This window comes from Leuciscus leuciscus (assembly GCF_965113295.1).
Source record: "Leuciscus leuciscus genome assembly, chromosome: 1".
Taxonomy (NCBI): Eukaryota; Metazoa; Chordata; class Actinopteri; order Cypriniformes; family Leuciscidae; genus Leuciscus; species Leuciscus leuciscus.
Genome location: NC_138725.1, coordinates 7851097 through 7877678, shown reverse-complemented (window position 1 = coordinate 7877678; position 26582 = coordinate 7851097). Strand labels below are relative to the sequence as shown.

General features: G+C 40.5%; 2 protein-coding genes across 3 annotated transcripts in view; both read right to left on the bottom strand.

Moving 5' to 3' along the window:
• LOC309492160 (uncharacterized protein) overlaps nucleotides 1-23252 on the bottom strand; it is a 129813-nt gene extending 106561 nt beyond the window's left edge. Inside the window, exons 1-3 of one of the 2 annotated variants that reach the window (XM_082161033.1) lie at nucleotides 22961-23252; nucleotides 14205-15414; nucleotides 12792-13560 (exon numbers count right to left, since the gene is read on the bottom strand). In XM_082161033.1, coding sequence (XP_082017159.1) covers nucleotides 13359-13560; nucleotides 14205-15414; nucleotides 22961-23018 — 1470 coding nt within the window. In that variant the 5' untranslated portion in view covers nucleotides 23019-23252 and the 3' untranslated portion in view covers nucleotides 12792-13358. Of the gene's footprint in view, nucleotides 1-12791; nucleotides 13561-14204; nucleotides 15415-22960 lie in introns of those variants that run through there. The other variant, XM_082161034.1, reaches the window with a different exon arrangement.
• The window catches only part of LOC309492236 (uncharacterized protein), a 162782-nt gene that overhangs the window by 37057 nt on the left and 99143 nt on the right, over nucleotides 1-26582 (bottom strand). The window lies entirely within an intron of this gene.

Here is a 26582-nt window from a genome sequence, read left to right as displayed (position 1 = left end):
GGTTTACACCTTAGAATACACCCACTCTGCATAATGATGAGCCATTCACTCAGGTGTGACACTGACTGAGCCACAATGCAAGGACAAAAGATATATTTAGAAGAAGACTTATATTGACCATTTAAGATTTTGCTTACATCTATCTTGTAAATATGTTTTGCTATTTTATTAAAACGGTTACAATTACAACAATAATTACAATTTCAACAATATTTCAAGTGTACTCTTTCTTTGTAAAAAAAAATGATTATAGGCCCTACATTTAATCTATGTATTCATTAGTTTGAATATAACCAACATTGGAACAGCTAACATCTTAGTTGATGACTTTATTTTTGACAAAAATAGTATTTTATATATAGAAATGGCTAAACAAAAGCTTATTTGATGTGGCAGTATATTCTACAGTAAAAACTGTACCCAAATCTGGTCAACAAAATGTTGTCTTTCATATTTCGTCTGACTGTAACGTTGTTTTCATGAAATATTAGGGCATATTGTTAATTTGCAGTTTAATACGTTGCTTATACAAATAGCCTACATTTTATTTCAACATTCAGTCGATGTTTACTTATCTCAGTATAGCAATACAGTTTGCTAAAACATCATCATTCATTCACACACGCGATTTAAATTTAAACTGTCTTTGCCAGCTGTGGTAAACAGCGCGCATTCATGCCGTTTATTCATTCATAAACAGAAACCCACGTGAAGAAATTCACGTGAGAAGGAAAAAACTTACTTGTATTCCTCAGCTCGCTCCTCGATATACCCGCACTTCTGAGGGACATTTTCCATTAGTATTATTCCTCACAGCGCTGCAAGACGGTGTAAACAATGATCTAAATAAACTTGTGTGTTTTCTCGAGCTGATGGGGGCGTTCACAGGATTGCCTCAGCCATTTGCGTTTGAATAGCGCGCGCTCTCCGTGGGCGGGGCCGATTATAACGTAATGAGATGAGATGAGCTCGACTGGAATCGCTCTCTTTTAATACAGATTTCACAAGATGAGAATAATTGTTTTTTTATATAAATTACTTCATTTAAAAGACGAGAATTCAATCTTCATGCCTGTGTGTCTGTATGTCTGTTTGACTGAGTATTCGCTGAGTTATTGTTAATTTTCGGACGCGTTTCAGAATGGACTACACTGGCAGAGAGAAGGCAGAACTCGCTTCGTGTTTATTTTTCTTTATTTGGCAAAAAGCACAACACTTTGTTTTTATTGTGAGTATACACAAAAATAATACACATTTAACAGAATCGATTGATGTATGAAACTCCTATGGAAAATCAAAGTCAACAGAGTATTTATGAGTTTCTTTTACACTAATAAAAAAAAAGCGAGCTGGTATCGCCGGCGATACCGTAGACCTCAGGGGGTTAACCCTCTGGGGACCAAGCTGTTTTTGGGGCCCTTGAGATGTTCTGACATGCTCTGACATTTGTGCTTTTTTCAGTTATTTATAAACATGTTAATGGCAAAGGTGTAAATTCACTCTATATAGCACAAACAGGCCTACCATAATATGCGAGCAACATGTATGTAGATGTTTGTATTTTTAAGAGAATAATGTTTATGCGTGGTTATTTAAAAAAATAAAAATGAAAGTTGCTGAAATAAGACCACAAACCTCATACAAAATATGTGCCCACAAGACTTTTGACTAATGGATGTTGTCCCTTTCAGTTCTAGCTTCAAAATTATGTGAAAATAGTCTTGCTTTATCGTTCACAAAAAAAAAATACATTGATTTAAATGGTGTAAAACAGGTTTTGCTTGGAAAGCCAATATGCGAGGGGGAGGAGTAGTTTACACCTTAGTCCCACCCACTCTGCATAATGACTCTGCATAATTAGCCATTCATTCAGGTGTGACACTGACTGAGCCACAATGCAAGGACAAAATTTTGAAGAAGACTTATATTGACCATTTAAGATTTTGCTTACATCTATCTTGTAAATATGTTTTGCTATTTTATTAAAAAGGTTACAATTACAACAATAATTACAATTTCAGCAATATTTCTGCAAAAAAGTACTCTTTCTTTGTAAAAAAAAAAAAAAAAAGATTATAGGCCTACATTTTATCATAGCCTATGTATTCATTAGTTTGAATATAGCCAACATTGGAACATCTTAGTCTATGACTTTATTTTTGACAAAATAGTATTTTATATATATGAGCAGAAAAGCTTATTTCAATTTCAATTTATTAATGGATAGCCCCTTGAGATGCAACATCTCATTTTCAAGAGGGTCCAAGTACACACAGACATAAAACAACAACAAAAACAAAAAACAAACAAAAAACAAAACAAAAAAACACACAAACAAGCAAAAAACAAATGCTCAAAACCATTGAGTTACTAGGCAGCCTACACCATTACCCTAAACCTAAGACACATCATAGCTCTGACATGTTATAACTGTCTCAAAAAACACATCACATTTACCTCATTATACAATTGGAACAATAATGCAAGAAATTCAATAAACAAAAGGATGTCACATAAGAAGGACCAAGGTTGAATCCACAGGAGGTAGATCAATTCAACAATTACATGAAACAAAAGACAATACCAAGCATTACTATTCAGTCCAACATCAGTAGCATGCACACACATTGTTCAAATATTGGAATAAAGTTAACTTGAATCTATGAAAAGATAAGATGGACCTCAAAGAAAGAGGAAGATTATTCCAATCACTAGTAGCTTTGTAGTGAAAAGTTTTACGACCAATGGCTGAAAAGATTCCTGGTACAGTAAAGGCGAGAGATTGCATATCTCTAAGGGGATACAAAGAACTACGTGGGACCAAGAGTTCTCTCAGATATGAAGGACATTCGAAGTAGGCACATTTAAAAATAAAAATAAACCAATGAAAGTCTCTTCTTGAATTCAGCTGAAGCCAATTCAATGATGCATACATTACGCAATGATGTGTTTTAAAAGGACACCTCAGAACAAATCTACATAGAGAGTTAGCTTATTTGATGTGACAGTATATTCTACAGTAAAAACTGTACCCAAATCTAGTCAACAAAATGTTGTCTTTCATACTTCGCCTGACTGTAACGCAGTAACTGTAACTGTAAAAGCAGTTTATTCTTTCACACACAGACGCGCGATTCATATTTAGGCTAAACACTCTTTACAAATAGACGCGCGATTCATAGAAACGCGATTCATCTTTTTGTTTACATAAGCCTACAACGTTATTCCATAACGTTATTCCACATTAACACTTGAGAAAGGATAACTTAGCCTACCTCACTCCTCAGCGGGATCTGCTCCTCATATCAGCACGGAAAATTTTCTCCATAAGGTAGGCTATATTATGCCTCTTTGTTTACAGCTGATGTGGGGGCGTTTCACAGACTGAAATGGTTCTCAGAATTTGCGTTTGAATAGCACGCGCTCTCCGGGGCGTGGTCAAATTACTTTTGAATGGCTCCTAATGAGCTCGACTGGAGTCGCTCTCTTTTTATACAGATTACAGAAGCTGATAATATTTGTTTTTTATATAAATTACTTCATTTAAAAGCTGCGATCTCAAGCTTTATGCCCGTGGGTCTGTTTGCCTGTTTGACTGAATTTTCGCGGAGTTATAGATAATTTTCGAACGCGTTTCAAATGGGAGTTTACTGACAGAGAGAAGGCAGAAATAGCATCATGTTAGTTTTTCTTTATTTGTCAAAAAGCAAAACACTTTATTTGTATTGTGAGTATACAGAAAAAAAATAGAAACTGAACAGGATCGATTGATGTATTACACGAAAATGAAAGATCAAAATTAACAGAGCATTTTGTGTTTATTTTTCATTGCTAAAAAAAAAAAACGAGCAAAACGCGCGGGTGCGTTTTTGGTCCCCAGAGGGTTAAGTGTGAACATAAACATACAAGCTTGATAAAAATGCTCTTTTAGAAGAAAATTTCAGATGGTACTTAGAGGCTTTTGCCTCTTAAGTCGTCATATATATAAAATGATATTATTTAGATTTTGTTTATTTAAATGACTATTATTATCAGCTATATTTGCAACAAAAACAGAAGAGAGACGTAAGCAATATTTCTGCCATCTGTATAGCTCGAAAATCATTCCCTGTCCTCTGGTTTGTATAATAGTAACTTATACAACTACATTTGGATTATTAGACAATGTCGAAATAAAGTGAATCTGCAGAGTGTTGCATTCAAAGGCATGTATTGACAGAGAAGAGTTAAGAACTCTTCACATGTGCTCGCGCTCATGACTGCTACTGAACCTGAACACACAAAAAAAAAAGTACATCGACGAATCTTCTTCTGACTGTTCTCCAAAATATAATCAAATGTATATTTCTGCAAGCATGTTTTAACTGGTTAACTATCTACGGCAGGCAAAGGCATTCGTTTTCAAGTCGAGTTCGCATGCCACTGCGCAATACACACACATACCGCGGGATGGCGGGTGTTCATAAACTGTGAACAATGGTAGCTTTATTTAATGTAAATTAATGTATATGTCCAAAAAACGCCTCGGTTACGACTGTAACCTCGGATCCCTGAAGAGGGAACGAGCGTTGCGTCGAAACTGACGCTATGGGGAACGCTTTGCGTGATGACGTCTTGAAGCACATGTAAAATCAGTCCAATGGTGTGGCGGAACGTCAGAGGCGGGTGACGTCACGTACCAGGAAGCTATAAAAGCCGGCCCGAAACAGAAAACGAAAGCTTCGTAGAGTCTGAAGTCGTGCTGACAGGCATGAAGGAGATATGGCAAGGTGACGCAACGCTTGTTCCCTCTTCAGGGAACCGAGGTTACAGCCGTAACCGAGGCGTTCCCTTTCAAGGGAACTCGCGTTGCGTCGAAACTGACGCTATGGGGAACGTCTATACCAACGCCACCATAGCTACAAATGTCTGTCCTGTGTGTAATCAAGTGAGCAGCACTAGGAAGACAAAACCTGAGACCCTGGAGTAGAGTCTAAGTCCAGAGAGTAAAACCTGACGAAGGTGTGCGGTGAGGACCAGCCTGCCGCATCACAAACGTCCTGTAAAGACACTCCTGATATAAGGGCCTTAGAGGCCGCCATACTCCTAGTAGAGTGCGACCGGACAGCCAAAGGAGAAGGCTGCCCAGCCGCCTCATAAGCAAGTGAGATAGCCTCAACCACCCACTTGCTCATCCTTTGCTTAGACACTGGACCTCCTTTGTTAGGGGACCCAAAGCAAACAAACAATTGATCACTCTTACGCCACAGGGCAGCTCTGTGGACATATGCGTCTAACGCCCGAACAGGGCAAAGCAAATTATTCGCCTCCTGGTCCGCATTTTGAAAGGGAGGAGGACAGAAGGCCTGCAGAACAATAGGTCTAGCCACATTAGTGGGGACCTTGGGGATATAGCCCGGTCTAGGGTGAAGAAAAGCTTTGACCATACCCGGAGCAAACTCCAAGCATGACGGAGCAACCGACAATGCCTGGAGATCCCCTATTCTCTTGAGAGAAGAAATGGCGAGAAGAAACAGAGCTTTCAGAGTTAGACATTTCTCAGGAACCTCCTCAATGGGCTCAAAGGGGGCCAGGGAAAGGCCTTGCAGCGCAATGGACAAATCCCATGGTGGCACCCTAGAGCGAACTGCAGGCCTCAGCCTCCAAGTGCCACGAAGGAAACGAGATACCAGAGGGTCTTTCCCCACAGACATTCCACCCAAAGGAATGTGGTAAGCACCTATAGCCGCCACATAAACCTTTAAAGTGGACGGGGTCAGACCTGCAGTGAACCGGTCCTGCAGGAACTCCAGAACTGTACCAATTGGGCAGTTGACTGGATCCAACCGGCGGTCACTACACCAAGAAGTGAATACTCTCCACTTCAGGGCATAAAGTTTCCTCGTGGAGGGAGCTCTGGACTGTAGAATGGTCTCAACAACCTCAGTTGAGAGACCTGACTCTATGAGCTGGGCCCCCTCAGAGGCCAAGCCCACAGGTTCCACAGTTCTGGTCGGGGGTGAAAAATCGAGCCCCCTGCTTGGGACAGAAGGTCCCTCCTGACAGGAAGCTCCAGAGGATGCCCGTCGAGGAGGGACACAAGATCGGGAAACCATACTCTGCCCGGCCAGCGCGGGGCTATAAGAAGCAGGCAAACCCGGTCCCCTGCGAACTCTCTCCAGAACTCCCGGGAGCAGAGCCACTGGGGGAAAAGCGTACAGACGTAGCCTCGGCCACGTCTGTACCATAGCATCCAGTCCCAGAGGAGCTGGATGCGTGAGGGAGAACCAAAGTGGACAGTGAGACGTCTCTCGAGACGCAAACAGATCCACTTGTGCTTGGCCAAACTCCCTCCATATCAGCTCCACCACATCGGGGTGGAGCCTCCATTCCCCGGGCCTCGGCCCCTGTCTCGACACAGTGTCTGCTCCTATATTCTGGACCCCGGGGATGTAGGCTGCCCTGAGTGACAGCAACTTCCCCTGGGACCACAAGAGGATATGGCGTGCCAGATTGGATAATGGGCGCGAGCGCAAACCCCCTTGGTGGTTGATATAGGCGACTACCGACGTGTTGTCCGTATGCACTAACACATGGTGTCCCCTGAGATCTGTGATAAAGCTCCTCAGAGCCCGGAAGACAGCTAACATCTCTAGGCGATTGATATGCCAGGAACGATGATGGTCTTCCCACAGACCTTGAGATGAGCGACCCTCTAGGATCGCTCCCCAACCCGTGAGGGAAGCATCCGTCGTTAGCAGTTTGCAACGACAAGGAGCTCCCAGCACTGGGCCCTGGGACAGGAACCAAGGTTTCTTCCACATAACCAAGGCACGTAGGCATCGCCGCGTGACCTTGATTGTGCGAAATGGGTTGCCCCTCGGGGAAAACCCTCTGGTCCTGAGCCACCACTGCAGGGGCCTCATGTGCAGTAGTCCAAAAGGTATCACGTTGGAAGCTGCTGCCATGAGACCCAACAGTCTCTGGAACTGTTTGACAGTGAGTAGCTGGCCTAGCTTTACACTTTTCACAGCTGCAAGGATGGAATCTACACGTGGCGGTGACAGGCGCGCCTGCATCGACACTGAATCCCAAACCACGCCTAAAAAAGTGGTCCTCTGAAGTGGAGAAAGCACACTCTTCTTGGCGTTCAGCCGTAACCCCAGCTCTTTCATATGGGCGAGGACGACATCTCGATGCCGAATCGCCTCCTGATGCGACTGAGCTAAAATCAACCAATCGTCGATGTAGTTCAATATGCGAATACCCTGAAGGCGCAAGGGCGCCAGAGCTGCATCCACGCATTTGGTGAAAGTGCGGGGTGATAAAGCCAGGCCGAATGGAAGAACTCGATATTGGTATGCTTTGCCCCCGAAAGCAAACCTCAGGAACTTCCAATGACACGGACGGATGGAAATATGGAAATATGCGTCCTTGAGGTCTATCGTGACAAACCAGTCCTCGGACCTGATCTGTGGCACGATTTGTCTCAATGTTAACATTTTGAACTTGAGCTGCATGACTGACTCGTTCAGAACTCGAAGATCTAAAATGGGACGCAATCCCCCGTCCTTCTTTGGAACTATGAAGTACCGGCTGTAAAACCCGGTTTCCCTGTTGGAGGGAGGTACATATTCTATGGCCCCTTTCTCTAACAGAGTGTTTACTTCCTGTTCCATAACCAGAACCTGCTCGGGGCCCACCACTGTGGGCAGGACCCCCATAAACCGAGGTGGGCGTTTCTTGAATTGTATCTGATACCCTTTTTCCACGGTCTGCAGGACCCAACGAGAAACATTTGACAGTAGCTTCCACGCTGTCAAAGATTCTACTAGAGGTACCAGCCTCTCGAGACTGGTTTCTGGATTTTGTTGCTGTTGAGTAGTCGGTTCGTCGCCCTGTAACGGCGCACCGGCAGGGAACGACCGAACAGACTGCTCTAGCACCCTCCTCAGAGGGGGCGGGCATCCCGAGGCCACTACGTTTCCGGGTGGTCCTTGAGATATGTGCTCGCCGGAGACCGCTGCGCCCTGAAACACCGGAGGCGGCAGGGTTGGCAGAACGGTCCCCTGAGGGCACCGAAGAGAGACGGGCACCGTAAAAAGAGGTGTTGACCGCTCTGCTTCGGGGGGGACTACCCTCATTTGTCCTGAGCCCTCGGACATCGGGACTTTTTCCCAGCAGCCTTCTTGGCGGTAATAACGGTCCGCAGATCCGTTTTACCCCTCGAAGACTGCTGGGTTTGAGAGCGCCCTCCCCGGGAGGAAACGCTCTGTTTCTGAGTGGCACGGTGCTCAGCGCTCTTTTTAGAGGAGTGAGGCTGCTCCCGCTCAGCAGCCTCATAGAAAGAACGGCGGGGGAGAAGTTTCTGAAGTGCAGCTGCCTGTTTTGAAGCTTCTTGTGATTTAGCTACAGCACTGTTAACTGCATCTCCAAATAACCCTTGAGTGGATACTGGTGCATCTAAAAGAACATGTTTTTCTTTGTCCTTTATGTCACTCAAGTTGAGCCACAGATGCCTCTCAGTAGCCACCAGGGCTGCCATAGAGCGGCCGATGGATTTAGCCGTCTCCTTGGTGGCCCTGAGAGACAAATCTGTGGCTCTACGTAGTCCAGACACCGTATCAGCACTAATACCCCCGCCCTCCTCAGAATCACCCAATAACTCAGCCTGGTAAGCTTGCATTATAGACATTGTATGTAAACACGCTGCAGCTTGGCCGGCGGCGGCATAAGCTTTATGAACCAGGGAAGATGTAAATTTTACTGGCTTGGATGGAAGTGCAGGAGCCTTCAGAGAAGATGCCGTTGCTGGAGAGAGATAGCTCGCGAGCGTCTCTTCCACCTTCGGCATCTCCCCATAACCATGCTCTTTATAATTGTGAATGGATGAATAGTGTGATGTTTGTGCAGTATACACTCGATATGACACTGGTTTCCAAAAAATGGGAGGGCTTCTGCGCTGAGGCTGTGCACGAGATGGCAGGAAACGCTCGTCGAGCTTGCTTTTCGAACGAGCGCCCTGCCTATCTTCTGGCCACTCAATAGATAATCGCTCGACCGCTCTAGTGATAACGTCAAGCAATTCCTCAAACGCATGAGACTGAGGTGGCGAATCCTCAGACTCAGCGTCAATACTAACAACGTCCAACTCCTCAGAGCTGGACAATTGCAGTATTGGTGCCTCCATCGGGGGGGAAGAAACCGCAACGCGTGCTTCCACACCCTGATGAGAGGCACTGGATCTATCAGAAGGAGGCTGAGATAAGGCAGAGCCCGTCTCAACATCCACTGATAGATCCATTTGCGAACCCCAGGTCTGTGATTGACGCCGTGCCTCGGCAGCGGCGGGACCAGAGCCCTGGGGAACGCGATCGGGATTGAACCGAGCCAAGCGGGATCGGAGCGTACGCAATGGAAGCACGTCGCAATGCACACAGTCACCACCCTCGAGTGCTGACTGGGCATGCTCCTCACCCAAACAAACAACACAAAGAGTGTGAGTATCACCTCCCGTTAAATAACGCGGGCAGGGATGGACACACACTCTAAACTGCTGCTTGCTTGCCATACTGAATATATATATATTAGAGGTGGGCATAGATTAATTTTTTTAATCTAGATTAATCTAGATTAATTTTGAAATTAATCTAGATTAATCTAGATTAAAATGGCTCATTTGAATTCTGCCGAAGGCATTCAGAATATGTGTGCTACCCAAATAATGACTATAAAAGTAAGTCTTTGAGAACGGGTTTCTCAAGCCAGGTGGCGCATTAGACCAGGGGCTCATCTCCTGTTTCCAAAATGCATCACAAACTGCTTGAGAAAGCTGTTCTACTCATAGACTGTAAAAGGTTACTACTGTACTGTTACCGTCCGTAGGCAACATTAGGTAGGCCTATGTTATTATCAACTACTATAGGCTATCAATTAGGGATGGGCGATATGGCCTAAAATCTATATTGTGATATACATTGCAGCCTCTTGCGATAACGATATACAGTATATTATAATAAAACCATTTCAGAACAGATTACACAGACCCATGCTAAACAACTGCTAAATGTATTTTTTTTTAAAGGGTGTATGTAGTTTTGAGAACATATATTGTGCAAAACTGTAAGTATACAACATAATTTTGCAGATAAATAAAATGTAAGTACACTAGCTGCAGAGACTTAAGTAGGTCTAATGTTTATTATGGCTTGGAGCTTATGAAACCCCAAATTTAAAATTAGAATATTGTCTAACTGATGTCTTTTCAGTTAAAAAGAAACACAACAACGATTCTTAAAATCGAGATTATGTGCTACACCACTAAGATATATTGGAATGGGAATAATACGCGCGCGCTGGTATTCAGTGATATCATGTTTCGTTTTGAATTTGAGGTGGTAGAACGGATTAGTCGTGTGTTAACTTACCGAACTGTTACCCCACACACTCTGTATATAGTTTGCTGCTGCTCGTCTGACGGCTTAAACCCGAACCAAGTCCAAATAATGGATGTTGCACCTATCTTTTTCACCAGCTTTCACGTTCAGCCGTGTTTACTTAAGATGACGGCGAATATGCGTTGCAGCCGGGTTTACCTCGCGGCCGCGGGTAGATTGCGTCATCATAGCTTGTGTAGTATAGAGCCATCTCCCAACCCAACTTGGAGAATAGATTAACGGCGATATTTTTCTTATCGCGCGATAAGAGTCTCGCGTTAACGCAGCACGTTAACGCCGATAACGGCCCACCACTAATATATATATATGATATAGACAGACAACACCAAATATACAGAGACAGATTTCACACAGAGCGCAACTGAAGACTCAGAAAGCTTCCGTTTTCTGTTTCGGGCCGGCTTTTATAGCTTCCTGGTACGTGACGTCACCCGCCTCTGACGTTCCGCCACACCATTGGACTGATTTTACATGTGCTTCAAGACGTCATCACGCAAAGCGTTCCCCATAGCGTCAGTTTCAACGCAACGCGAGTTCCCTTGAAAGGGAACGGGTAATGTCATACTTTCTAGTATCGTGGCGTAATAATCTGTTTGGTTGTAAAATGTATTACCTGAGTGAAATGAAATCGAATATATCGTCCTGACTCCTGTGGAATCATTCATTCACAGACAGCTTACGAAGATGTTCAACTAATAAAGATCTTCATCGCTGGCAAAAATATGATGCATTTGAAGATTTGCTCTCACTTGACTGTACTGTAGGTCCACTGCCACTTCATCTAACGCTCTTGATGTGATTAAATCTTCCTGTTACGACTCCGAGTCCAGTGTGAATTGAAATCGCTTCAGATGATTCAGCGCGTGCAGGGAACTGAACAGAATCATTCAAACTGATTCGCGAACCGACTTCGACAGATCTGAACTTGTTTGATGAAGTCTTTGAACAGAATCGACTCAAAAGAGTGATTCATTTGTGAATTGAGCATCGCTCAAGTCCAGAAAAAAAGATACAGCGCGCTTGGAATAAACTACACATTTAACAACACATATTGCATTAAAATAAAGTAACGAGAGGAACGTCGCCCAATGTAACGAAGTAAAAGTACAGTTTTTTCATTAGAAATGTACTCGAATTAAAGTAAAAAGTACCCACATTCAAATCTACTCTTAAAAGTAAAATTTTTCTAAAAAAGTACTCAAGTAAATGTAACAAAGTAAATGTACTTCGTTACTACCCACCTCTGTTAACAAGCCATGGTTCATTTGCTCTGCCCTTAGGATTGCAAGTGTCCTGGGACAGGTGAGGGTGTGAGTGGGAAACCCACTGCTGAAACTTGGCCCTGGTTTGTCCTCAGGGCCCAGTTCAGCAGTGGGTGCCCACGGTGAGGAGGAGCCAGCACCAGCAGCAGCAGCACGAAAGCAGTGGCGAGGAGAGCACAGGAGAGTAGGGAGAGGATGGACAGGCTGTTTTCTCTTCTTGAGAGAATGATTGAAAAATATATATTTTTTCTACATATTGTTGTTTAACTTTTTTCACTTTTATTTTTTAAAAGGAAAGAAAAAATCTGTACATTATTTTTATGCAACTTTAAATGTGTAAATAAAAGAGAATGAATTGTTCTGGACATTGTTTATTTTTTTGACAGTCATAATTTCTACATGAAACAAACTCTTGTATACCTTTTTTTTTTATATAAAATTGGTAAATGAAAATCATTTGTTCCATTGGTTACATTAAAGTACTTTTTCCAACTATTAACAACATACGTTAAACATATCAAAATCAAAAAAACATTTACAGTACATAAAATAAGAAAAAAAAAGTAGACTTTTATTAGAATTTATTAGAATAATAATTAGACTTTCAAAAAGAGTAATTTCTGAAAAAAAGTACTTTTAATAACAAGTTTTTAGTATCAAGAGTAAAACTAGAGGTATGTATTCTGCAGGGGAAAAAACTCCTTATCAGGGTTTTTATTATAGTTTTGTATTTATAATTATGCTACTACTGCATTTTACTTCTGAATATTTTCAAGGTTGTTACATTATATACTTTTGTGCAGTTTAATGTAAAATCATATGTGAGGGAAAAAAGGTACTTCAGTAGGTTACTTCACATTTGTACGTGAATATTTAATGAAATATGCAGTTCCGAAAATTAAAGTAACAAAATGTAGGTCTGTTGTCACTATATTAACAAATTGTTGCTAACTAAAGCTGCGTCCCATATCAAAGGGTGCATCTGAAGCGCTCGGACCGGTCTAGCCTACGGAGGATTGTTCTTGTCGCCTGGCAACCGTGACAGCTGATGACGAGCGGGAGAAATACTGGACTTTTTTATATTCAATTATATTCAAACAGGGCTAAACCGAAAATACATGACCTGGCAGCGCTGGGGCTGAAACATCCTCACCATGTCCTCCAGTAAAATATAAAACATAAAAATTACAATAGCCAATTCTGGCTCCATAGCTGTTTACTCAATTAGGCTATATCAAATGAATTATCAGGATGGCAGCTGTCCTCTCGCACCGTTGAGGAGCGGTGATCAGAAACACCTGGTTGCGCAATTAGGAAATCCTATGAAAGCTACATGATGCGTCCTTCGGAGGACGCATAGGCTGCATCCTTGAAGTCTTCAGTCCTTCGAAGGATGCAGCCTTCACATTGGGACACAGCTCATGTGTAACATTGTTTTCACTGTACAGGGCAGATGGCAGACAGCGTGTATGGCGTCATGTGGGGAAGCAGTTTGCTGATGTCAACGTTGTGGATCGAGTGGCCCATGGTGGCGATGGGGTTATGGTATGGGCAGGGGTATGTTATGGACAACGAACACAGGTGCATTTTATTGATGCACAGAGATACTGTGATGAGATCCTGAGGTCCATTGTTGTGCCATTCATCCACGACCATCACCTCATGTTGCAGCATGATAATGCACGGCCCCATGTTGCAAGGATCTGCACACAATTCCTGGAAGCTGAAAACATCCCAGTTCTTGCATGGCCAGCATACTCACCGGACACGTCACCCATTGAGCATGTTTGGGATGCTCTGGATCTGCGAATACGACAGTGTGTACGACATTCCACAGGCCACAATCAACAACCTGATCAACTCTATGCGAAAGAGATGGGGGCAAAAACAAAAGTGTTGCATTTATAATTTTGTTCAGTGTAAGTCTCATGCCTGGTGTTCTCATAACGATAACAAAATCTCAGACCTGATGTGAGATTTAAACATAGCCACTGCTCACGTCCATATTGATAAATAAATGCCAATTTTTGCATGGAAACAGTGCGCCCAATTTTCTGTAGTACACTCGTTTTGTAAATGAGGGTCACTGTGTGAAAACATCTACCAAACGTGTCAATTTATAGCAGTAAATACAATTTCTATGGACTAAATGCACATGAAAAATAAAGTCTAACCCTTAAAGTAACACTATGGAACTTTTCCCCTGCGGTCGCCCTACAGGTTGGAAGCAGAATTGTCTCATTAGAACTACAGAAACACGACCCGATCTGGCAATCTTACATGTGTGGTTATAGCAGATAAAGGACCACAAAGCAGAGGCATAAGTGCATTTCACCCTGTTACGACTTGATGAACCACTGAAATGATTTTGGAAACATTATTTTAAGGTAAAAAATCTTCCTTAGTGTTACTTTAATGGTGAAGCTGCTGCAGGAAAAGCACACAAACCAAACTAACTTCAAGATTCCAGGTTTTGTTGCTCAGCACATAAAGATAAACTACTCACCGTGATCTCACACTGTGTTGATGTGGTTTCTCCACTGCATGGATCTTCATGTGTCGCTTCAGGTGAGTTTTAATAGAGAAACTCTTTCCGCACTGATCACACGTGTGCGACTTCTCTCTGCTGTGGATCCTCTCATGTGATCTCAGATGTGCTGACCGACTGAATCTCTTGTCACAGTGTGAACACTTGTAAGGTTTTTCTCCAGTGTGAATCATCTCATGTGTTTTCAGAGATGATGACAGACTGAATCTCTTGTCACAGTGTGAACACTTGTAAGGTTTTTCTCCGGTGTGGATCCTCTCATGTGTTTTCAGAGATGATGACTCACTGAATCTCTTGTCACAGTGTGAACACTTGTAAGGTTTTTCTCCAGTGTGGATCCTCTCATGTGTTTTCAGAGATGATGATCGATTGAATCTCTTGTCACAGTGTGAACACTTGTAAGGTTTTTCTCCAGTGTGAATTCTCTGATGCAGTTTTAAACCGTACGCTTTAGTGAAAGTCTTCTCACACTCAAAGCACATGTACTCTCTCACACCAGTGTGAGTTTTCTCATGTCTATGTAAATATTGCAGCAGTGAAAAACTCTTTCCACACACAGAACATGAATGCGGCTTCTCCTTCGTATGAACTGTCAGGTGTGACTTCAGATTTGATGCACAGAGAAATGTTTTGCCACATTGATCACATGAGAATGGCTTCTCTCCGGTGTGGACCCTCATGTGAACATTAAGAGTTGATGATTGACTGAAACTCTTTCCACATTGATCACAAGAGAACGGCTTCTCGCCGGTGTGGATCATCATGTGACGCTCAAGATTTGGTTTGCTTGTGAGACTCTTTCCACACTGAGTACAGGTGAAAGATTTCTTGGCTCGTCTTTTCTTTAAAAATGTATTTTTAGTCTTTGAGCGACTCAAAGGTTTTCCTCCAGGCTGGACATGATGGTCCTCCTCCACTTCACTCAGGTCTTCACTCTCCTCCTCCACTTCACTCAGTTCTTCACTGTCCTCCTTCACTTCACTCAGGTCTTCACTCTCCTCCTCCACTTCACTCAGTTCTTCACTGTCCTCCTTCACTTCACTCAGTTCTTCACTCTCCTCCTTCACTTCACTCAGTTCTTCACTCTCCTCGCTCTCTTCCATCAGATCTTCACTCTCCTCCTTCACTTCACTCAGTTCTTCACTCTCCTCCTTCACTTCCATCGGGTCTGACATGAAAGAAACAAAGATCACATTTAATTTTCAGTACATCAAAATAATTAACCAAGAGAAATATAAAGTGAAGGACATGAAAGTGAGCCCTGATGTAATAGTAGAAAGTAGACATCTGTTATAAAATATTATGATAATTTGATGCCTTTTTATAAATTGATTATATGTCCTTGAAACTTTCCATGAATGAGGAAAATTCATCTTCCAATTATTATTTAAAACATTATAGGCACGAATCCCATGTTTCTGTAGTGAGAACTATTGAATATATTTGTGATGCGATCTGGGAAAACCCACCACATGGTGAAATTTGACCTATTACAGGTTTTGATATAATATGGAAGCTGGTATCAAGCCCTTTCCATATCTGTTTTTATTTTTATCATAACTTGTTGGTAGCAAAAGTTATGTTTATCTGAAGTCAGCCGATCGCTATGATTTTCTGGAACGGAATTTTGAGAAAAACAGGTTTAATAACTGTCACCGTCGGGACGCTTGGCACTCTTTTTTTTAAAACAGGATTGGCGCGAAATGCGCACTAATACGCATTCACTGTACATGTTATGTGGTTTATTTTATAGGTAAACTATCTTTGTAGTGTTAAGAGACGGACAGGTGTATGGGATATTTACATTTACATTTAGTCATTTAGCAGACGCCTTTATCCAAAGCGACTTACAAATTAGGACAGAAATTCAGCGAGTCATCATAAAGAGGCAAAAACAACAACAACGCAAGAAGTGCTCAAAATACGAAGTTCAGGTATTATTCAGAGTAGCATAAGCCTGATAAGTGATGTTTCAAAGGGAAAGGATTTTTATTTATTTATTTTTTTATTTTATTTTTTTTATAAGGTTAAGTGCTCACGGAAGAGATGGGTTTTCAGCTGTCTTTTGAATGTTGTCAGGGATTCTGCATTCCGGATGAGGGTGGGGAGAGCGTTCCACCAGCATGGAACTGTGAATGAGAATGTTCTGGAAAGTGATTTTGTGGCTTTCTGTGATGGAACCACGAGACGTCGCTCGTTGACCGATCGTAGGTGTCTGGTAGGGATGTAGACTCGTAGGAGTGAGTGAAAGTAGGAGGGAGCTGAGCCTGTGATGGATCTGTAAGCAAGCGTCAGTGCCTTGAACTTGATGCGAGCAGCGAGAGGTAGCCAGTGCAGAGAGGTGAACAGAGGAGTGACGTGGGCCCTCTTGGGCTCGTTGAAGACAAGACGAGCTGCAGCATTCTGGATCATCTGTAGGGGTTTGGTCGCACATGCTGGAAGTCCAGCCAGAAGAGCATTGCAGTAGTCGAGCCTAGAGATGACCAGGGCCTGGACGATAAGTTGCGTTGCATGCTCAGTTAGGAAAGGCCTGATCTTCCTGATGTTGTGCAGTGCAAACCTGCATGATCGAGCTGTCTTTGAAATGTGATCAGTGAAGGTCAGCTGGTCATCAAACGTTACTCCAAGATTTCTGACCGATCTTGATGGGGTGATTAATGATGACTCTAGCTGGATGGTGAAGTCGTGCTGTAGAGACGGATTGGCAGGGAGGACGAGAAGCTCAGTCTTTGCCAGGTTGAGCTGCAGGTGATGTTCCTTCATCCATGTGGAGATGTCCGCCAGACAGCTTGAGACCCGTGCAGTTACTGTGGGATCATCTGGTTGAAATGAGAGGAAGAGCTGCGTGTCATCAGCATAGCAGTGGTAGGAAAAACCGTGTGCCTGTATGATGTGTCCCAGTGATGTGGTGTAGATGGAGAAGAGGAGGGGACCAAGAACTGAACCCTGGGGAAAACCTGTGGTCAGCTGATGTGCTCTGGATACCTCACCTCTCCATGCGACCTTGAAGGACCTACCTGTGAGATAGGACTCAAACCAGTGGAGTGAAGTTCCTGTGATGCCCAGTGATGAGAGGGTGGACAGAAGGATCTGATGATTCACAGTGTCGAAGGCAGCAGACAGATCCAGGAGAATGAGGACTGAAGATTTGGAAGCAGCTTTTGCGATCCGTAGGGCTTCTGTGACTGACAGTAATGCAGTCTCAGTTGAATGCCCTTTCTTGAAGCCAGATTGGTTGACATCCAGCTGGTTGTTTAGAGACAAGAAGGATGTTAGTTGGTTGAAGACAGCTCTTTCAAGTGTCTTCGCAATGAATGGTAGGAGAGAGATAGGTCTGTAATTCTCTACAAATGATGTGTTTAGCGTTGGTTTTTTGAGCAGTGGAGTAACCCGAGCCTGCTTGAATGCTGTAGGGAAGGTGCCAGTATGGAGGGATGAGTTGATGATGTGTGTGAGTGATGGTAGGCGATTGTTTTTTTTCACCTCTGCCTGCGTTAGACGCGTTAGAGAAAATGGTCGCATAGAATGCATTAGAGAAAGAGAGTATTTTCAGCTTGACACTATCGCTGTTTTTCTGCACTAAACAAGGGAATTTTGCCAAGATATTTTCAGAGATAAGAGAAAAGATGTTATAGAATAATAATTTAATGAAAAAAAATTTTTTGACAAAAAACTGACATTCAAACTATTTTGGAATTTACTGAAAACGGCCCAGCGCGACATCCGACGGGTTTTCCCAGATCGCATCACATTTGATCAATGACACAATTATCTAACATGATATTAACATTAAAATATACAATACTGCCATGTTTCCACACCAACGTTGAGATTGATATTTATTTGACTAAAACTTTTTTTTTTTTTTCAAAATCTCTTTATTCAATTTTGAACATGAAACAAGAACAAACAAAATCCCTCTACACATATAGAATATAAAAACATAACACCCAAAAAAATAAAATAATAATAATAATAATAATAATAATAATAATGATAATAAATAATAATAAAAAAAAATATATATATAATAATAAAAAAATAAAAAAATAAAAAACTTAATTATTAGCTGTGAGTAACGATCCGAGGACTACTGCCCAATCGTTTGCAGCAAAGACGCGGGACACAAAATTTATTCAGGATTATCTGGGAAGGTCAACTTCCCCACATATTCAAAAAAGGGATCCCACGTCTTTGAGAATTTAGCCTGGGAGCCCCTTAACAAATGTCTAATTTTTTCTAGCTTGGCGAAGTAAAGGACATCCCTAATCCAATGAAAGTACGATGGAGGTGTAGGAGACTTCCACTTCAAAAGTATCAAGCGCCTCGCTAACAAACTAACAAAGGCTATGAACATCTTGAGTTCCGCAGACAATGATATTGTAACCGGAGTTACCCCGAAAAGTGCAGTGACCGCATCAGGCACTAATCTCTTCCCTGTGACCTCACTCAAGGAATCAAAAATATTTTGCCAATAAGTTGTTAGGACTGGGCAAGACCAAAACATATGTATATGTGTTGCTGCTGCCTGGTGACATCGGTCACAAGTCGGGTCAATATTATTAAACATCTTAGAGAGCCTGGTCTTAGTCAGATGAGTACGGTGTACAATTTTACATTGGATGAGTCCATGTCTGGCACAAATTGAAGAGCGGTGCACTTTGTCGAGAACATTCCCCCACATATCGTCAGTGAACGCAATCCCCAGATCTTCCTCCCATAGCGCTTTAATTGACGACAAAGAAACCAATCTGAGTGAGTGAATCTGGGCATAAATGAATGAGATCATACCCTTCAAAGCAGGAGCTGGTTTTAAAAAAATATCAAGGGGTGTGTCAGAGGGTATAGAAGGAAACTGGGGGAACCTATGAAAAACAAAATTACGGATCTGCAAGTACCTAAAAAAGTGTTGTTTTGAGAGGGAGAATTTTTGGGACAACTGTTCAAATGAGGCGAAAGTGTTATCAATATAGAGATCCTTAAATGTTTTAATACCCTTATTGGACCAAACTTCAAATGCACGATCAATTAACGATGGAGGAAAGGAGTAATTAGCTGTTATTGGCGCCAAAATAGAATATGTTTGAAGTCCAAAGGAACGTCTAAACTGATTCCAAATCTTCACAGTTGTCTTAATAATGACATTTTTTGTGTAACTTTTTATAGGTGATTTAACAGGCGAATGAGCCAAAGCTGAAAGTGAAACAGGCTTACAGGAAGAATGTTCCATTCCCAACCAGACTGACGATAATAATTGTGGACCAGAATGTAACCAAAACTGAATTATTCTAAGATGAGCCGCCCAATAGTAAAACTTAAAGTTGGGTAAGGCCATACCTCCTAGCTTCTTCGGGCTCTGTAAATACTGTTTGCGCAATCTTGGTGGCTTCCCATTCCAAACAAAATCCGAAATAATGGCGTCTAATTTACGAAAGAAAATTTGTGGAAGGAAAATCGGAATACATTGAAACAAATATAAAAACCTGGGAAGAACATTCATCTTAATACTATTAATCCGAGCAGCTAGGGATACTGACGATACTGATACGTAGGGCAACACTGACCAACGGTTAAAACTGCTTTGTACCTGAGACAGAAGAGTAGTGAAATTAGCGCGATAAAGATCCTTGAACTTAGCAGTAACCTGAATCCCAAGATATTTTAACTTGTGTTGAGCAACTTCAAACGACAGGGTGTGAAGTGGATATTCATGTGCTGCTTTATTAAGAGGTAGAAGCTCACTCTTACTTAAATTTAACTTGTATCCAGAAATGGATCCAAATGAGCAAAGAACAGAGAGTGCCGCCGGAACTGACACAGAGAAGTCAGTAATAAATAAAAGAAGATCGTCAGCATATAGAGACACTCTCTGTTCCTGCCCACAACTCACAATACCTTTAATATGCGGGTCACCACGAAGCGCAATGGAAAGAGGCTCAATTGCCACCGCGAATAAAAGAGGACTTAAAGGACACCCTTGCCGCGTTGAAAAACGTTTTAATTAATGGCCGTTCACACTAGACTTTTCCTTGCACTGACTGTATTTAAAATACAGTATTTCTTAAAAATAAAATTCACACAGGAAGTGACATCATCTGGGCTCTTTCTACTGCATGATGGGAAGACAAGAGGCTTGTTTGAGATGCGCCTTGCCTCGCCTGAAATGTATGTGAGAGTAGGCGGCTGCAGTGAGGGGAGGAGTGAAAAAAGCGCAGGCAAGCCGGACAGTTCTCTCTTCTCGCAGTGGATCTGACACCTGTGAGATCACAGATGGATATCGCGGGATTCACGCTCGTGCACAGTGTTGCTAATAAACTGGATGTAATTCAAGTTCTGTTGCTTTTATATGAAAATAAATAAAATGAACAAGACACCCAAAGTAGCCTACTTGTTATTTAATTCCATTCCAAATACATGTTTATCAATATTTTTTTCTTTAATACAGACATATGTGTTGTTTTATTTATTTTTATTTATTTATTTTTATAAAAAATTAAATTGCATAACCCTATAGAGATCGCACTGTCAGATAGTTTGGGAATATTCACACATAACATATACACATAAAACATGATATTAGAGTTTTACAATCAAACATTTTAAAAGAGAACAATACATCACGGTTGTTTAAACCAATGAGCATTAAGCTGTGTCGTCAGCAAGTCGTTTCCCATCATGCTTTTGATCAGCGCAGTCGGTGGAGAGCAACTGCGCTCGACTGCAGAATCCGACACGGCCGCCTTGCGCTCGCGAGAGATTTTTGACATACGTCAGCATGACATCAGAGCCAGGCGGACCGCACTCGGACACATTTCTAACCGGCATGCATCTCGCGCTGATCACTGGTGATCGGTTCTGCACAGATTTTGCTCATCTCAAACAAGCCTAAGAAAATAATCTCAATCCATTGTCTCAGTTTTTACACAAACTGTAGCACTGACTGTATTCATCAACCCTGTTACCAAAGTTACTGTAAGAAGAATCTCTATAACTATGAATAACTAGGGATGGGTATCGTTAAGGTTTTAACGGTATTACTACTCTTACCGATACTCCTTATCGATCCGGTACTTTAACGGTATTCTTATCGGTTCTTTTCGTTATTTAAAAAAAAAGAGGGGAAATTATTGAGAACATAATTAATATTGCTTTATATTCTGAAATGTTAAATATATATAAAAGCAATGCTTTAACAAAACAAATAAAACATGTATGTTATGTAGAAGGGTGCAGGGTTTTGTGTTTTATATACAGAAGACATAGGACACCAAAAACAAAGTACAAACACATGGTCAAAAAAAAAAAAAAAAGAAGTATACAATAAAACAAATATACAAATTATATACCCAGTGCTTTAATTTCAGTAATGTCTACTGAGATTACTGTTCAGGAGTAATATGGGCTAAAAATACATCTAATAAAGTTAGATGTAAAATAACACTGCATAGTTTATCATAGATAGATTAAAGCTTATAAAAGCCAAAATTCTTCATTCAAGAGCAGCGCTGATTTTCTCTTTGCCTTTTGTTGTTTGATTCACATTAATGGAGCAATCGTCAGCAGGTTTATTAGACTGCTGCCTCTTTAAGACCAAATGCAGATCTAATCCTTATTACGCATCATATTTTCTCAAAACTATTTACGCCCATTTAAGACATAAACTGTAGTTAAGTGAATAAACTGTTTACGTGAATCTCCAAGAAGGCCATTTTGACATATTTGTGTGTAAATTTGATCGGTTAGATGCGCACACGAAGCCCAAAATATACATTGCTGCTCGTCTCGTTGCGGTGTGTTTCGGAGCGCGCGCCGCCTTTGGAACAGCGTCTATTGCGTCAATTTTGGTACTTTTAATAGCCTTTTATTATCAAACGTGTCCCGCAGTTTAGCATCAGTATAGACTATATTTTACAACAATCACGATCGTGCAGATTCTGACGTTACGTTTGGGTTTTAGGGAGAAATGACAGCGCACCGCTGTGAAGGGAAGCTGGAGAGAATGTGGCTTTAGTTTTTAATGGTTATACCTCAAATATCATCTTTTTTTATAATCATTGGAAGCCAAAATCTAAATCTAAAGTAAAATTAGTTTAATATCAAACATCTAAAGTGTAACCGTTTGAATGTTTAGTTCTGTCCTCATCGTCTCTCATTAAGCAGGGCGCGCGCCGTGGCTCCGCGTGAAAGATCGCTCTCTCTCTCTCACACACTCTCTCTCTTTAGCAAAAATGTTCAATATTATTATATATAGAAGTGGCTGGCGAGATTAAATTAGCAAGATAAAAATTTCTTAATAGCAATAATAAATGGCACGTGTACTTTATTAATTTCTCCAGTACCGACAGCAGAACCGATAACGTCCGAGCTTATCGATCCAGCGGTCTTTCACAATTCAGCACCGGGGCCCGTTTAATACCGGGTTTCGGTACCCATCCCTATGAATAACTTGTATGATATTTTACAAATATAACTTTATCAGTAACTTGGTGTTTACTGACTATTCCTAAAAATATATATTTTGTAAACTTTGTTGAAAATGACTAAAATTCTGGTAACGTTGTTGCTACTTGGGAACTGACCATTTGTTGACGAAAACCCAGAACATTCTGTACCGTTTCATAGTTTAACTGTTTATCTAAATGTGATGAAGTGCTTGAATGTTTCTAACATGAATGTTCTTCAGCATCATGAATGAATGAAGAATAAACACCAACCTCTTTGTTCTTCAGGATCTTCAGTGTGTTTCATTCTGCAGGGTTCTGGATCACTCATGTTCTCACTGTCCTCTTTAATAAACTCAGTCTTTGCCGATTTCAGCTCTTCCTGATGCTCGTCTTCACTTGTAGCTGATGGGAATTTACAGCATTTATTGCTGTATTACTGTGGGAGGAGCTTCACTGATGATGTGATAACAGTGGGAGGAGCTTCACTGATGATGAATTACTATGGGAGGAGCTTCACTGGTGATGTGCTGCAGTGGGAGGAGCTTCACTGATGATGTGAATGTAGTGGAGAGGAGCTTATCTGCCAAAATCAAAAATATAAATCACTGAGTTTGTTTTTATAATAAATGACACTTCTAAGCATTTATGTCTATCTATTAATCGTACAGTAACTGATGCCAATTCATTATTTTAATTATTTGTATTGCTAATCCTTACATTATTCTGCTTCTTCATTAAAATACAGGTATCTAGAAATATAGAAAATAATATAAATAATTTGAATTCTTCCAAATATAAATAATGGTAAGAAAAACTGTTAAAATCATAAAAACAGTAATAAAAGGTACACAAAGTAGCCAACAAATCCCCTCAGTCTGCTGACACCAATTAAATGAGCTTTAAGTGTCAATATACAGGAGATCTGAAGACATCAGCATAATAAATGAGGTGAAAACAGGAACTATTGTCATGAAATAAAGAGTGTTTTCAGCAGATCTGTTAATATTGATGAGCCTCAGACTATCAACACTCATTCAACAAGCCATTCAGGATCATCAGCAGATCATCTCACTTTATTCTGAGTGTTTGCTGTTAGAAACACATTATTTGAGTCAGATACATGATAAAAGCCTGTAAAACTGCTATATTGAAAGACAATACTGTTATTTCTCACAATATAACATGGATAAATCATCAATAATAAAACAAAATAATTAAATAAATAACCTCTCTTTATATGAACCTCTTAAGGCAAAAAACTACAACACATAATATGTGAATCTAAATATAGTTTGACTTTATAATAACTATTAATTGTAATAAAGTAATTCCATCATTAACATGTTACATATTTGTACAGAAACTGACAATGATCATAAAACTAAAAAAAATAAAGAAAATGTAACGTTTACTGTGTCAAACTTAATTAATATTCATATTCCCATGCATGTATAGATTTGATATTTCCCACGTCCATTACTCATACAGGGGCAATATAGTGTCTACATCAATTTGAATAAGTAAATGTAATCTGCCAAAGATAAATGTCGACAATAATAAATAAAGGTAAACATGAAAACGGCAACAGAAACACTTGAGATCGATTCCCCTCACAGATCTCAAACTTTAACTTGACATTCAGTAACAGTTCTCACTCCAAACATCGAGACAATCACACAAACGAACACAACATCGCTCAGGTCTGAATGAACTCAACATATTCTCCTCATGCTCGCTGCTGCTGCACTAAATGTTTATTTCAGAAGGAAGACGCCAGAAAAGACGCACAAGTATCGCTGTGATCGATGAAAACAATACAGAAATGAGCCTGTCGCTTAATCAAACTGAATAAAGTGTGTGTGATGATTGTGTAAATATGAGAAATACCGTGAAGTGCTCTCCTCACCTCAGAAGACTCGACGCTGAAACTCTCAATGACGGAAGAGACGGCGCGAGCGAGCGGTGACGTCATCGGCCTGCGTACGGGACACCCCCGCAGCCAATCAGGGCCACGCAGATTCAGCTTTACTAGTAGCCTTCCATTATTATTATTATTTTAGAACTGAAGTGACTCCAGTTACTAAAGGTGAAAGGAACTTTTTCAAGTGAAGCACAAAATAGTCAGAATAAGCAGAGGAGGATCACCTCCATCCAGTCTGAAAAGTGTGTTGGCCTGTAAAGTCCGACTCAGTATATTCTGTAGCGTCCTAAGACAAATAGTAAAGGCATGTTGGTAGATTAGCACCTGTAGAATTTCCTTTTGTTGAAACCCCAGATAAAAGTAGAAAGTTTCTTTTATGTTTAGATCCATGAGGCAGTTCGACATTCCCTTACTAAAGAAAAAACACTGAAATAAAAATACTTCTACAGAAGTCTGTATTCTCGTGACTTCTACTTTATTCTACTAAAAGCTACTAATTACATCTTCAACAGTGTAATAAGATTACTGTACTATTTTTAAAGAGAAATTCCTTATTTTAATTTTAGAATACATTTTTTTTTTATTACAGTAATTAATGAATTAGTTAGTACTGTATTACACCCAACACTAATTACGCAATTATGCTGATAGAGCACATCCTGTATTGTACTGTATATTAATGACTATTTAATATTACCTTTAAACTTTTACTAGGATAGGCATGTTGCATATTAATTGTTCTAGGAACCTCAAATAGGTTAAAATTTAATTGTTGTGTATGTTGTGCTACTCTATAATGATGTTCCAGTTAAGGTCATTCGCAGCATATGTAGGGCCCAAACATAAACTCAAGCCCAGGGGCCCCAGACCTGGGGCCTCATTTATAAAACTTTGCATAGGATTTGCGTCAGAAGTGGCGTACGGATGAAACATACACTGTAAAAAAAAAATTGTTCACTCAACTTAAATTTTCTAGTTATTTTTTTGCTTTGACTCAGTTAAGTTTAGTTGACTTGATATGTTAAGTTCATTAAACTTAAAAAAGTTTAGTTGACACAGTTAAATAGTTGAGCCAACTACTTATTTCAAGTCCTCTGGACTTGTAAAGATTAGTTGAAATATCATAACTTACATTTTCAAGTTACCTGGACTTGTAAAGATTAGTTGAAATATGATAACTTACATTTTCAAGTTACCTGGACTTGTAAATATTAGTTGAAATATACAATAACTTACATTTTCAAGTTACCTGGACTTGTAAAGAATAGTTAAAATACAATAACTTACATTTTCAAGTTACCTGGACTTGTAAAGAATAGTTGAAATATGATAACTTACATTTTCAAGTTACCGGGACTAGTAAATATTAGTTGAAATATACAATAACTTACATTTTCAAGTTACCTGGACTTGTAAAGAATAGTTAAAATACAATAACTTACATTTTCAAGTTACCTGGACTTGTAAAGAATAGTTGAAATAGGATAACTTACATTTTCAAGTTACCCGGACTTGTTAATATTAGTTGAAATATAACACATTTTTGTTCTGTATATTTCATTTAATTATTTTTTTTCCTAGCACATTCAACCAAATAATAACTGTAACAGATTTTTTTCATACAAACAATTTTATTTTCCTTTACAATTCAAAAAATGTTAAGGGCAAACAGTTAACATATTCAATGGGGTTACCATGAATTTTTTCTTTGTATAGCAACTTTTTAACTATAAAATACAGCAAACACTTCTCTTCGTATAATGCAAAAAAAATCACAAACTCAAAACTACATTGTATAGTAATTACAGAAAAATAATTTCATTTCAATTGATCCCCCTCATGCCATCAAATACCCGTTAGCCTTTGTTGGAAGACGAATCAAGATATGTTTTAATGAAATCTGTGAGCTTTGTGTCCCTCTTTTGACAGCCTACGCAACTAGTACTTTCAAGGTCCAGATAGGGCATCCTT